Here is a 16,145-nt window from a genome sequence, read left to right as displayed (position 1 = left end):
AAGTTCAAAGTGTAAAATAAACAAAGGGGGATAATTCAAAAATTAGGAAAGGCAGAGTTACGGTTCTTGTGCACTGCACACCTACTCAATGAGATCTATCTACCTACAAAGTTTCATGTTGATACCTCTTGTTGTTTCAAAGTTATGTCCCGGACAAAAAAGGGGACGGACGGACGGACGGACGAACAGACAGACGGACGGACGGACGGACAGACAAGGCGGCAACTATATGCTCCCCCGAAATTTTTTCGGGGAGCATAAAAAACAGTCTACAAATTCAGGAACCTACAAAAATGTTCTTAGTGACAAAAAACACCAAATTTCATGCCCACGAAATAAAGCAAATTCCTGCTGAATTTGTGTAATGGACTTGCTTTGAATGCTTTGAATGTGGAACAGTCCATTCTGAGTTAAAGGGATTTCATTAACAAGGTACAAAACAACAAGATTGAAGATAGAGCCTTGTCAAACTGCAGGCACTGGGACATACCAGCTAACCTAATATTCTCTGCTGGTGACAAAGGAAAAGGCTTATGGTTCCAGGGGGGCTAAAGCTTAAATCAAGTTTGCACATTTTTAGTACATTCATTGATTTGTATATATTTTTTTTCTGACCCAAATTTAAATAAAACAAGAATGCATTTGTGAAAAAAATGCTATGCCTAAGCATTAATTATTAATTAATACAACAGCCAACGCCAGGCGGGGGCCACACTGAACTTTTTACTTTTTCTAAAAGCAAACAAAGAAACGATTGAACAAATCTTAATGTTTCCTTTTTATAATTTTAATAGGTCTGTCTTGTCACATTAGTTTTTTCAAAGTATGAATCCTCTCCATAAATAATTGACAATAGTCAGAAAATATCAAAATTCAGAAGGAAGAAAATATATATATATATATATATACATAATATATATATATATATATATATATAAAACAAAATACACAGTCCATGAGTTAACTTATTTAATTATTTGCCAACCGGTTTCTCTTATGATCATCAGGGCAAATGTGACGTCGTCGCATAGTAACGACGATGTTTTTGTGCACACATATATACATACACACCAATATATATGGTTATTTAATGCACAAATCAGTGAAAATTCAATAATTTAACCTTCAATGTCAAGGTCATAAAAGAGCCTGGAGGTCAATTTGAGTTTGATAAACATGAAGGTCTTGTCCTTTAGAATATTCTTTTATAATATGAAGTCAATCCATTCAATAATAGCAAAGTTACAGCCAGTTACAGCCAAAACAATGAAAATTTCAATAATTTGATCTTCAAAGTCAAGGTCATTGATGAGTGAAGGTCAAGGTCTGTCTGGTTATTTTAATGGGCTATCCTTGAAGATTATTCTAAAAAAGTTATGATCCAGGTACAAGTTTGCGGACGGCAACGCCGCCAGGACTATAACAATATCTCTACTTTAAAAAAAAAAAAAAAAAAAGTTGATCTAAAAATACAACATGATTCACTGGAACAAAGTCAATAACATATTAAGTACCTGTGTTAAATGGTTGAATTCACTAGCAAACTGACATTGTTTAGGTATCTGATCTAATTCTCCTACATTGCTGGGTGAGCAGCCATACAACTCTGAAAATGTTAAATATCCATTATAAAGTAATTTCTTGTATCACATAAACCATTGTGCAGGAGTCTTATAAAGCCATTTAATAAAAACTATATAACATTAGTGTTACATGTATAACTAGTTAGTGTGGGAAGGGGGTTGTAGTTCAAGCAACAGTCCAGGGATTTAAATAAACTCAAATAGTATTCTGTTTATATTCTCTATGGGTTACGTTAAATTTTAAAGGTTTATATAAAACATAAAATTCCCCCGGTTGCGCTGATCTTATAGTAAAAATTTTTGAAAACATTTTCCGAGAAAAGTAAACTGTTAAAAAATTGTATGTTTCCCCTCTCCATGTCTCACCAATCATAGACACCAGGTCCAAACATAAGTTCAGCCACTACAAAACAAAACAAACAAAATTATTACTACAATCTCATGAGGAGAATACTTGAATATAAATGTATCAGAGTGTCAATTTGTTAAATTTATTCTGAAAAATTATGCAAATACATGTACTCAATAAACAAAAGTTCTACTTTGTTAAAACATTAATTATCCTTTCTAAATCTATTTCCAAGTAACAAAGTTGTGGGGAAAGATATTTTTTTAAATATGTATGCTGTAGGTCAAGGTTATTGAGTGGTTTATATGGTTTATAAAATCAGGTCCTTGACATATTTAATGTTGTATACATATCAAATGCAGACTATAGGAAGTAAAGTCAGGTCATAATATATATACATATATATCAACACTGAATTCATGTACATAATGCAAACAAATGAGGGGATACATAGCCTGTAAAATTCTTTTAAATAAACAAAAGCATTGACTATTTTACATTCTCATTAATCATAGATATATGCATATACATGTATATGTTACTTTTAATATATGTGTTATTGTAACTCTCACAATGCGGTCAAACAATGCACTTTACAATAAAATCAGAACACCTATATGACCAATATAGTATAAACTTATCTTTACATCATGATCTACAATTTTGCTTTAAACTTAAACCTTCAAGAGAAAAAACCATTCTTTACACCTACCATTCCTACTTTGATAATTTTAAGAGGAATCTTTGCATGTAGTGGTGTGATATGTATATCTTTCTGTGTTGTAGACAACATCAATCGTCTTTTACCATTCTTCATATCTGACATACTGTTGTGATTAAATATGGAAGTATTGTTAAATCATGTTTACATAAAATCATTACTTTTTGTGTATAATATTGGTCCTAAGTAACACTGATGCTGTAAAGGCCGGTATGACAAGTTTCAAACTTTACTAGTCGAGGAAGGCTTCAAGTGCATGTATGTGTATTATTTCAGGCACCCTGAACAGTAACCACTGATCCACAGATGTCATGGGCAAGTGATAGAAAATTAATGGCTAACACCCCTCAGACACATAGGCCCTCACATAATATATAAAGATTAAATGTATTGTAAATATTGAGCATCTGCTACACAAGACAAAAGTCTATAATCAGGTTTTATATGAATTACTTCTCACAATGAAGGTTAGTTACAATCAGAATACCAAATGTAGTAACTGATACTAGTACATGATATAGATATGCAGTACTATAATATGGTTTTGTTCAGACTTCCATATAAGAACTGATCAGTAATTCATGTCAAAACTAGAAATGTGTCCATAGGACACGGGTGCCCCCACACTCCACTGATTTGTCAATCTTGTGTCTCTTGGTCAAATATTTTTTTGGCTACATATGCCCAAGTTGAAAACTAAAAATCTTTTATTAAGTAAAGGGCAAACACTACAAATACTGAATAAATCCACAAGAAAACCCCAAAGAGCATAAGTAAACATGCTGACCAACATTCTTGTAAACTTTCAGGCCTACAGGTTAAATACTTTTTGAGTTACCTGCAACATTAGTTGAATATTGGAAATTTTTACTAATTCAAGGGCAATAACTCTAAAAATACTAAATATATCCACACAAAAATACCCAGGTGCACAACTACACATGTTGATCAACATTCTGTAAGGTTTCAAGACTAGGTTAAATATTTTTTTAGTAACATGCGACACAAGTTGAAAATTGCAAATTTTTACTAAGTCAATGGCAATAACTCTAAAAATACTAATAATGTCCACTCGAAAATGCCCAGGTGCACAACTACACATGCTGAGCAAAATTCTTGTAAGGTTTCATGACTCTAGGTCAAATACTTTTTTAGTTACGTGCGACACAAGTTGAATATTGGAAATTTTTACTAATTCAAGGGCAATAACTCTAAAAATACTAAATATATCCACACAAAAATACCCAGGTGCACAACTACACATGCTTATCAACATTCTTGTAAGGTTTCATGACTCTAGGTCAAATATTTTTTGAGTTGCATGCGACACAAGTTGAAAATTGCAAATTTTTACAAAGTCAAGGGCAATAACTCTAACTAGAAATGTGTCATCATGCCACGGATGCCCCCGCATACAGCCAAAATTTCAAATGTTATAATATTTAGTTCCAAATTTGTTTGCACAAATTATTTTTTTCATTCTATGTTCAAAGCCCTTAAAACTTTTCAATGTTAACACAAACCATTTTTATACAATGTTCAAGGCACTGAAATTATTCAGTCTTAACCTTTTGAAAATAGCATATTGCATATTTGTAGCCAAAATAATGGCTATATACATTTCCACAAAAGTATGAGTGCTGAAACTGAAAGTTCAAAATTTTTCCAACATTCAGGAAAGATAAGTTTGTCCAAAATCATTGAACAACGACCAAATTCCAACTTAAACTGCTTATTCCTAAGATGTATCTATATTATTTTCAAAGTGAAAGGGACATAACTCTGCCAAAAAATCATCGAACCATGACCAAATTCCAACTTGACCTGCGCATTCCTTTGACATATCCATATGTCAATTTTGAGTTGAATATGTAATACTGTTGGGTTGATAATGAACAGAAACTGTAAATTTCATATCATTTTCAAAGTGAAAGGGGCATTACTCTGCCAAAAATCATTGAACCATGACCAAATTCGAACTTGGCCTGCACATTCCAAAAATATATCCATATGTCAAATTTGAGTTGAATGTGTAATACTGTTGGGGAGATAATAAACGGAAACTGAAAATTTCATATTATTTTTAAAGTGAAAGGGGCATAACTCTGCCAAAAATCATCGAACCATGACCAAATTTGAACTTGACCTGCGCATTTCTTTGACATATCCATATGTCAAATTTGAGTTGAATGTGTTGTACCGTTGGGGAGATAATGAACGGAAACTGAAAATTTCATATTATTTTCAAAGTAAAAGGGGCATAACTCTGCCAAAAATCATTGAACCATGACCAATTTCGAACTTGACCTGTATTTTTTCATGACATATCCATATGTCAAATTTGAGTTGAATGTGTTGTACCATTAGGGAGATAATGAACGGAAACTGAAAATTTCATATTACTTTCAAAGTAAAAGGGGCATAACTCTGCCAAAAATCATTGAACCATGACCAATTTCGAACTTGACCTGTATTTTTTCATGACATATCCATATGTCAAATTTGAGTTGAATGTGTTGTACCGTTAGGGAGATAATGAACGGAAACTGAAAATTTCATATTATTTTCAAAGTAAAAGGGGCATAACTCTGCCAAAAATCATTGAACCATGACCAAATTTGAACTTGACCTGTATTTTTTCATGACATATCCATATGTCAAGTTTGAGTTGCATGTGTTGTACCGTTAGGGAGATAATGAACGGAAACTGAAAATTTCATATTATTTTCAAAGTAAAAGGGGCATAACTCTGCCAAAAATCATTGAACCATGACCAATTTCGAACTTGACCTGTATTTTCTCATGACATATCTATATGTCAAATTTGAGTTCAATATGTGCAACGGTTATTAAGACAAGCAATTATCATAGTATTGCAAGCAATCCATAAGTCCCCTACCGGTAAGAGCCCAAGCAACATTCTGAAGGGCCATTGGCCATTCACTTAGGTTCCTATTTTAAGTAAATTTGTTGAAAAAGTTCTTTAAAAGTGATCACAGGAAACAGTTTTTATGTACAGACAGACGGACTGAAGGACACTCTAAAGTTATTTTTTAAACATCCCTGTTATCAAAATATAACATTTTTAAAATCCTATCATGATTGAAGAAGTTGGAGTAAAAATTACCAATTTCTCAAAAAAAAGTCTAAGTTCAAAAGGGGCATAATTCTGGAAATAGTCTTGCTAGAGTATTGAACACTCACAAATGTTGAGTGATAATAAGAAACATTTATATGAAGTTTGAAGTAGATACATTCAGAAAAAGAAGTTATTAAAAAAAAAACAATGTTTTTTTCATGAAAATTTTAAGTTCAAGGGAGGTAATTCTGATAAATTTTGTGCTAGAGTTGTGAACCTTGTCACATATGATGTGGTTGATGACAAGCAACTTATATTTAAAGTTTGAAGAAAATACCTTAAGAAATAAAGAACTTATAGTGAAAAAACTTAAAAACTAGAATCAGAAATCTTGAAATTCAGTCTATTTGTTGCCATAGCAACCAGAATTTTCAACATAGGAAGATAAGAAAAGGACGTGCATAATTTCCATACTGCCATCTACCCATATGTCAAGTTTCATAAACATATTTTCAGTACTTTTTGTGTTATCACTGGATCCAGGTTATGTGTAAAATTTGCCATATTTTCAATCTATTTGTTGCCATAGCAACCAGAATTTTCAACATAGGAAGAAAAGAAAAAGACGTGCATAATCTCCATACTGCCATCTATCCATATATCAAGTTTCATAAAAATATTTTCAGTACTTTTTGCGTTATCGCGGGATCCAGGTTATGTGTAAAATTTGCCATATTTCCAGGTTATGTGTAAAATTTGCCATATTTTCAATCTATTTGTTGCCATAGCAACCAGAATTTTCAACATAGGAAGAAAAGAAAAAGACGTGCATAATCTCCATACTGCCATCTATCCATATATCAAGTTTCATAAAAATATTTTCAGTACTTTTGCGTTATCGCGGGATCCAGGTTATGTGTAAAATTTGCCATATTTTCAGTCTATTTGTTGCCATAGCAACCAGAATTTTCAACATAGGAAGAAAAGAAAAAGACGTGCATAATCTCCATACTGCCATCTATCCATATATCAAGTTTCATTAAAATATTTTCAGTACTTTTTGCGTTATCGCGGGATCCAGTTTTGTGGACGGACGGACAGACGGACGGACTGACGGACGGACGGACGGACGGACAGACGGACGGAGGGTAAACCTAAAGTCCCCTCCGGTAAACCGGTAGGGGACTAATAATGAACGGAAACTGATGATGACGGAAGGACGGAATGACGGAATGACGGAATGACGGAACAGGGTAACACTATATGCCCTTGCCATTATATGGCGGGGGCATAAAAATACTATAAATATCCACATGAAAATACCCAGGTGCACAACTAAACATGCTGAGCAAAATTCTTGTAAGGTTTCATGACTCTAGGACAAATACTTTTTTAGTTACGTGTAACACAAGTTGAAAATTGAAAATTTTTACTTATTCAAGGGCAATAACTCTAAAAATACTAGATATATCCACACAAAAATACCCAGGTGCACAACTACACATGCTGATTAACATTCCTGTAAGGTTTCATGACTCTAGGTCAAATATTTTTTTAGTTACATGCGACACAGGTTGAAAATTGCAAATTTTTACTCAGTCAAGGGCAATAACTCTAAAAATACTAAAAACATCCACACGAAAATACCCAGTTGCACAACTACACATGCTGATCAACATTCCTGTAAGGTTTCATGACTCTAGGTCATATACTTTTTGAGCTACGTGCGACACAAAAAGAGAACGGACGGATGGACGGACGGACGGAAGGATGGACAAGGGTAAATCTAAATGCCCCTCCCCCCCTATAGTGGGGGCACAAAAAGAACACAGGGTCAGAATTATTATCAATGCTTATTATTTTCAAACAACTTACCATACAGAAACATAATGTTTCTCACATGTTTTCAAAATTTATCTCTATCAAGCTTATCTGCTATTATTAAGACTATCGTATTACAAATCTTCATTTTTTCTTTTCTCACACTAAATGTGTAGCACAAAAAAATGTTTCCTGAAAGTTTTCAGTAACTAGATTAAAAAGTTTACCCAAGCTCCATGCTGAAGTCTGCTCCTTTCCTCAAAGCAATTTGAACAACTAGATACCGCTGTACAAGGTGCACTGAAGCCATTGAATAGATAATCCAAAGTTAATAAACATAACACTAAATATACAACACTATATTAAAAAAATTTAATGACTTACTTTCTATTTTAAATTATCAGAAAGTCAATGGTAATATAAGTACCTTTTTGTTTTTGTAAACATATCATTATATCAATAAATGAACCAAATTACAATAAACTTTAGAATTAATAAAATTGGTATCACATACATGTTCTGTCCATTAGATGATTTAAAGATTTGAATTTTAAAAGATTTAGCTACATGTACCAACAGAAAAGAGCCTGGTCGACAGAATGGAAGTGCACACTGGCCTAGCTTTATAATAGTGTCAATGGATAATTCAAATATATTTTTAGTTAGGATTAAGTCATCCACACACTGAAAAGGTGACAATATTATGATTTTACAGCTTTATTGTCCTGTGAAAGGGAAAAAGACCAAGTCATTTAATAAACTTACAAGACATTCTTGGGTCTTTAGGAATCTGTATTTTTGTTGTAGCAGTAGATCCTTCTAGAGTATAGGAAAAACTTTTAATCTCCTTGTCATAGTTCTGAAAGAAAAAAAATCAGTCCTATAACTTAATAAAACCAAATTGCACTTATAATACTTTATTCAAATAATTTAGAACTCCATTGAGATCAAATCTATAATCATGTAGATATATTTAAAGGGACTCCACTGAGGTTTAAAAGCCTAAAACATAATATTTGAATTTCTTACATAAATGAGCTGGGGCATTTTAAACAGAAATATATGCAAAGATAGTTAAAAAAATATACTTTGATCATATATTTATGCTTTTCTTAGCCCAATTTGAGTCAAAAGCGTTTAAACGCTTTTCATTTTGGGTCATTTCTTTACAATTTGAAAAATCATTCTGGAAAAGCAAAGTGCGCAAATGATCTGAAATTTTACACAAAGATTATTGGTCAAAACCTACATCAAATCGTACATCTGGAAAAAATATTTTCAGTCCCATCATGCCAAAAAACCTCAGTGGAGTCCCTTTAAACTGTTCATCACAAAACATCTATAAAATTTGCTTTCCATGTTTCACTGCTTAACAAAGATAGAGTACTGTAAAGAGAATATTTATGTTAAAATTTATTATTCTAGTACATATCAGGATCATAGGCTTACAATTTATATAATGGAAGCTGAAAATCTAACCTTCGATATTTGTCCTGACATTTTCCACTGAGACAATGTGTCTTTCTGCTGTGGTGAAAACACCTCAAAGTAAGGTCCGCCCTAAAATAATAAATTTGATTTTTTTCTGAAATATGTCAAACTAAATAAAACAAGGGTTAATCAATATGTCTTATTCTAGTTGGGTTTTATAATGGATCTGCTTCATAACTTTAATGCCACCCCAGATGACATATGTTATGATTTTGCGCAGAGCATTTATTGTCTAACTAATCCTAGTTATTTTATCAAGATTTACTTGAACACTTCACTGGTCTCCTAGCATTTCTTTCAGCATACCTGTCCTGACAAAGTGACAATGTCTAGAAACAGTTTAGCTACAGACCTTAAGATATGGCTTTAGCCTTTCAAGATTTTTTTATATGAAATTCTAAATACATGTACATAAATGTTCAAATGATAGGAAAATAGAAGAAATTATAAAGGGACATCAGTGATATTTTTAGCTGCATTCAACTTTTCGATCTAGTTTTGGCAGTGTTTTTTTTAATTGAAATGCATAAAAATTTGATTTCTGGCAACAAGAAAGTAACTATGACTGTGTATATTTTACAGACACAGTTTGTAGCTTTGTTTTACTAAACAATATTGAAATATTGATCTGGTTTCAACATGTGATTTCAAGACATTTCACATTTTGGCCTCAAAACCCTGGTCTTTTTGTCACCTTTTTTTCTATTAAATTATAAAATACAGTGCAGCTTTGAAAAAAAATTCCACAGTCCACCGATCCCCGCGATTCCCCCACCACACTCCCCCACCCCCGTGATTGTCACTGAGACAGTTGTGACTTTCCGCTCATCAGCCGATTGGGTGACATTCGCACTGCGTGATATTGTCACCATGGATCACTGTGAAATATTGCGGGTGACCATTTATCAATTTATTACACGTATTTACTTGCATCTGCAAAAAATAACACACACAACATTTGTCTTCTATAATATCTGAATGGTGGATATTTGCATGCCTGTTTTAAAAATGTTAAAATATTTAATGTAAGTTACCGAAATTCGTCACCGATTGTTGAAATTCCATAGGGCTAATTACACAAAAACACTTTTGCGCAAAGTAGCATCCATAAATAAATGTTTCCATCGTTAAATAATATACACAAATTTTACACACTAGATGATATCTAACAAATGACTAGTCGGCTCATATTAAGGATCTGTCTATCTTTGTTGTTAACACATGTGTAGTCCCTACTGAATCATCAAAGAAGTGCCGACACTCAATTGACTTCCACCTTTTTTTTACATATCAGAAAAAAAACCTGTCTTTTTTTTTGTGTCAAGAAGCACTTACACATGTTTAATTATTGCACAAATGAAATGGAAAAAAAAAGTTGGATAATTATCATGTCAATTATTGTCATATTATTAATCGTAAACACATTTTGATTGTGATAACTTTTTTACATTTTTTACGTAAATGGAACATCAGGATGATGTTATGGCTGTTATTAAAGCAATAGATAAGTGATATTTTTTTCTAACAAGACTACATTGTACATGTACGTGAACATTTATATGCCATATTTATCAAGGCAAATCACTGTGATTTTCCACCGGGGATTGCGGGAATTTTTAACCTTCCCGCGGTGATTTGCCACTGTGACTTGCCATACTAAGTTCCCAGCGATTCTCCACTCCCTGTTAAATGTCTGCGGTGACAAAGCGGATCATGCAAAAATCGCTTAAGCTGTACTAAATGACATTGATTACAGAAAAGGTTTCAAATGATACAGCATCATTACTCACTGATTTATCACCTTTTGTCTTTGACTTACTTTTGTTGTTACAGCTTGATTGGTCAAGTGACTGGATTATCTTGCATGTTATGGTTAACAAAAATGACAAATGTTTAACCGGTGACCTAATTACTGAGTTAAACATTTAACAGACCATAGTAATAAAATTCATAGATATTCAACATTATGATTAACTTTGTTTTTTCATGACAAGACATGTCATTTTGTTCATATTTTGTTGTTATCAACAATAACTACATTATTAAGTAACTAATTTCTGGCAATCAGATAGCATAAACAACTGAAATGCTAATGGAATGTCATAACTTTTTATTTGAAATTAAGGTGATGTTTAGAATAAATCTTTTAAAAACATTTTGTCTAATTACTTCGATTACTGGTTACAGGTTACTTAGTTTTCCTTACTGGTTTTTCGCTAAAATAATGATCAAGCATCAACAGGTGATTTCATGATTTACATGGATAAACACGACACCCCTGATCTCAATTATCACAGTCACTGAATGTAGCAGATGTGAATTTTATCAAGTTATTAAATTCTTAACTTTTCATTATTTATCATTTTTTAAACATGATGGGTCTTTAAATCATTAATTGAATTTGATGAGGTGGGTCTTTAAAGTTCGTAAAGGTGAACTGTTATCAATATTTCCCACAGACTTTTTCTTATTGTTGATTGGGTTGAGGTTGGTATAAGGTTTGTGCTTTGTACTGGTTGTATGACATTGTGGATTGTTTGGTTGTGGATGTTGTATTTTGGTATTTCTTCGCATTTCAATTGTCGGTTTTGACACTCACAAACAAGAGCTGTCGGAAGGACAGCAACGCTCAACTATTCTTAGTGCTTGATAGTAAAAAAGCCTTGATAATGTAAAATTTTCTAAGTTAACAAAAGGGCAAAATTTGTCTTTAAATCAATGTTACAGATATAGGCCTTGAAGAGAGTCCTATTATGCTCTCAAAGAAGAGTATAAAATTTCAACTTGTTTCAAAGCCAGATGTCAATAGAATATGAAAATATCTGGGGTGGTATGCAAACTTAAATGTAAATTCTAATGTAAATTGTAATGCTTCATAGAGTTACTTCCTCCTGTCTATAGGTTGGGGTTATGATGTTGAACAAGTGTGCAAAGTTTTAAAGCCATATGTCAATGGACTTTGAAAATATTTGAGGTATTACAAAAACTTTAACGTAAATTCTAAGTTGTGAAGGGGCATAACTCTGTGAAAATGCTTGATACAGTTACCTCCTCCTGTCTAAAGGTTGGGGTCATGATAATGAACAAGTGTGCAAAGTTTCAAAGCCATATGTCATTGGACTTTGAAAATATTTGAGGTATTACAAAAACTTTAACATTAATTCTAATTTGAACAAGAATCTGTGTTTGATAAACACAAATGCCCCCCCCCGCGCTCACTGTTGTCAATAATTTAACTTTAAAGAGTGAAGTAGCTAATTTGTATGGAAGAAAACCAATCATGTGTAGAAATCTGTAATTGGCACCCTTGACCTTGACCAACTGACCCCTACCTCTATCAAAAGGAGGAATATCATGCAAGTTATTTTCCTACCAAATATGAAATAAATCTGTCAATATATAAAGGCTGTATGGGCAATGTGTAAAAATCTATTTTTAGCACTGTTGACCATGACCCAACTGACCCCTAACTCCATCCAAAGGAAGAATACCATGTAAGTTATCTTCCTACCAATTATAATACAAATCTGTCAATAAATAAAGGCTGTATGAGCAAAAGTGTAAAAATCTATTTTTAGCACTGGTGACCTTGACCCAACTGACCCGTACAAATGTACCTCCATCCATATGAGAATACCTCAATTTTATGTTCCTACAAAATATACAAGATATCTGTCGATAGAATAAGGTTAATACATCTGTAAAAGTGTAAAAAAAATCTATTTTTGACATTGGTGACCTTGACCCAAATGACCCCTTACTGAGGGAAAAGGAAGAGGACCTTCCTTAGTATGACTATTATAAACATGAAAGACATTAACATAAAAATAAAGGCTGTATGAGCAGAAATGTTTATATTTATTTTTTTTACACAAGTGACCTTGACCTAGAGACGCCTAACGCCACAAAAAATTAGAGGACCGTTAAAGGTATCAAACTACCAAATATGAAAGATATCATTAAATAAATTAAGTAATTAGGTGAAATTTTTTGATAAATCCAACTTAGCGGAATAGGTTAACCATACAAGGCCCTATTTTCAAAGTGATAAAAAGGGAAATTACTGGGAAAATGGATGGCACATTTATATAACTTGGCAATATCATGTACATTGTATTGATAAGTAAGTGTGAAAATTATTAAGCCTTTAGTTCAGATAGAACATAAGATATTTCCAACTTGCCGGTTTAGTTTAACCATTATTCATTTTCTAAGTGCTGAAAAGGGCCATTATTTGGTGCAAATGGAAGCCATAGTTATGTAACTTGCCCGGATCATATACTTTGTATGGATTAGTAAGTGTGTAAATTATGAAGCCATTGGTACAGGTAGAACTTAAGAAAAATCCAACTTGCCGTTCTAGGTTAACCTCGTACGGACAGACGGACGGACAGTTCAATTACTATATGCCCGGGGGCATAAAAAGGGGCATATTTCTGTCAAAAATGCTTGATACAGTTACCACTTCCTGTCTACAGATTGGGGTCATGATGGTGAACAAGTGTGCAAAGTTTCAAAGCCATATGTCCAGTCAATGGACTTTGAAAATATTTGAGGTATTACAAAAACTTTAACATAAGTGGATAGCAGACGCTGACGTTTGAGTGACTACAATAGCTCTTCTTATTCTTATCGAATAGTCGAGCTAAAAAGCATTGTAATTGCTGGTCTACAACTGCCATTTTACTTCTTATTAACATCTTGCATGAATATGACTAACTTAACATTACAGCACAGTAGTTCAGTTGACAGTGGAGTTGAGTGTTTTTGTCAGGGTACTTGTTTTACAAAGTGTTTTTGTCAGGGTACTTGTTTTACAAAGTGTTTTTGTCAGGGTACTTGTTTTACGAAGTGTTTTTGTCAGGGTACTTGTTTTACGAAGTGTTTTTGTCAAGGTATGTAACTGTTGTATTGTTGTTGTAAACATCATATTGTAAAATATTATTTAAGCCTATTCTGGACTTGTTAAGTAATATAATGTATAGACCACCACACCACAAAACATCATCTCGATTTGATATTTTAATCCATGGCAGTGTTTTTTTTTCTTTATATAACTACTACCCTAAAATGGTACTGTTCCCAATAGAAAATAGACAGTAAAATTCCCAATTTCCAATGTTTAAATTCCCAAAATGGCTGTTCAAAATTCCCACAAGGCCAAGTGACTTCTCTGAAATCATTTAAATCCAACATATTCATATAAATCACCATTCAATAGTTCTACCTGGAGATTGGAAGCTGATAGCTATCTTTATTCATGATGATTAATCTTATTTGTAGCTGAAAAAATGCATAATTTTTTTTCCCAATTTAAGTCAAAATAACGCAATTTTTCCCAATCAGTCTGGTACCCAAAGTAGAGAAAAAAACGCTGTAATCTTAAATCTTATTATTTTGATGTAATGTATTATAAAGTTTATGGTTATAATGTTTGTATTGTTCTGGATTTATAGAGTAAGGGTACAGTTATTAACTTACAGTTAATTAAGTAATGTATAATATGCTATTTGCATTTTTGATAACTCAATATTGTATTTTGTATGATATTTAACTATGATATCTCTTTGATATCTTGTACATTTGATATCATTGATATCAAATGGTTAACACTTTTTGTTTAACTTTGTTTCAGATCCAGACAGTATTTTATGGTATTGTATAGTCCAACTAATTAAACTTGTCAAAGAGACACCGAGATAATTTTAGACGGGTGCTGTCTTTTTCCAAGTCCAACCACGAACTGCATTTTTATGCACAAACGCTTCCCAATTAGAAGTTGTTGCGATCGAAACTAGAAAGTTTAGAAGAAACGACCTACTTTACCTGAAAGAGAACCGTTTTTTATGCAAGGTTCCAAATTATCATACTTCAAAGTCGAACAGAAGTCTAAATATTCCACTTTATTTTTTTAAATCGTTGAAACTCATTGTAAGCAGCCATATAATTTGGAAATATAGAAGGAATGACGCAAGCGGTGCCATGGCAAAATTATAAAATTTTCTGGTGTAACACAGGTATCGGCGGCAATAGATTGTATTTGTCAAGCTTTATTATACAATTTGTTTATGTTATTGATGTGAATTTATTGCAGGAATTAACTCTTATATTCACACACAAATATTTCAGCATTAAAAATAAAATGTAAAATGGAAATTCTGATAACCTTACTTAGAAATTGAATAGTTTATGATGTCCGACGTCAGATACTGCAAAGCGTCCTTTTAAATTGTCAAATTAGAAATTATAAAGTTGGATTTTTTAACATCTGTGATCATTAGGTGAAATTTCTTAAAGGGACTCCACTGTGGTATTATGACATGATGGGACTGAAAATATTTTTTCCAGATAAATGTACCTTTTGATGTAGGTTTAGACCACTTATCTTTATGCAAAATTTCAGATCATTCGCGTACTTCGTTTTTCCAGAATAATTATTCAAATTGTAAAAAAATGACCCAAAATGAAAAGCGTTTAAACGCTTTTCACTCAAATCGGGCTAAGAAAATCATTAAAATACGATTTTCAATTTATTTCATAGTATATTTCTTAACTATCTTTGCATATATTTCTGTTTAAAGTGCCCAAGCTCATTTATGTAAGAAATTCAATTGATATGTTTTTAGACATTTAAACCTCAGTGGAGTCCCTTTAACTGCCTTTTTTATTTTTAACTGCCTTTTTTATTTTATAACTCGGCCATGTAATTGTAAGTACATCTAAATGAAATATAATTATACTATACATAATGAAGAAGGAAAGTTCTACAAAGAAGAATTTCAATTTGTATTACACTCCATATCAATTTTGAGTTTATCATCATAAAACAAATATTGAGGACAGTTGTGTAGGGGAAGAAGTTCAAAACAACCAAAAATAACTTAAAAATTCTGAAAAAAAAAAATCTTAAATTTCAGACTATAAAATGAAATTTCAGACTGGCCTTTTCTCAAGTTTAGAAATTAAAGTCCCCAGTAAAATGCAATTGTCGCACAGTCATGACGGGGTTTATGATAAAAATGCAGCAAGATGGGAATTTAGTGACCGTAATTTAAACGTAGATTAACATAACAATGTAAGACAGATGGGAGAAATAGTCTG

General features: G+C 32.5%; 1 protein-coding gene across 1 annotated transcript in view; it reads right to left on the bottom strand.

The window, feature by feature from the left end:
• Positions 1–16,145, bottom strand: part of LOC132748847 (protein CFAP20DC-like) — a 56,429-nt gene that overhangs the window by 30,561 nt on the left and 9,723 nt on the right. The window contains exons 2-7 of the mRNA XM_060738501.1: positions 9,033–9,113; positions 8,319–8,412; positions 7,781–7,853; positions 2,645–2,759; positions 1,912–1,986; positions 1,515–1,604 (exon numbers count right to left, since the gene is read on the bottom strand). Coding sequence (XP_060594484.1) covers positions 1,515–1,604; positions 1,912–1,986; positions 2,645–2,759; positions 7,781–7,853; positions 8,319–8,412; positions 9,033–9,113 — 528 coding nt within the window. The remainder of the gene's footprint in view (positions 1–1,514; positions 1,605–1,911; positions 1,987–2,644; positions 2,760–7,780; positions 7,854–8,318; positions 8,413–9,032; positions 9,114–16,145) is intronic.

The sequence above is a fragment of the Ruditapes philippinarum genome, unplaced genomic scaffold, assembly GCF_026571515.1.
Source record: "Ruditapes philippinarum isolate M1 unplaced genomic scaffold, ASM2657151v2 ctg3080_1_1_1_1, whole genome shotgun sequence".
Classification (NCBI taxonomy): domain Eukaryota; kingdom Metazoa; phylum Mollusca; class Bivalvia; order Venerida; family Veneridae; genus Ruditapes; species Ruditapes philippinarum.
The sequence above is the reverse complement of the archived record's forward strand: the minus strand, read 5'-3'. Positions and strand labels throughout refer to the sequence as shown.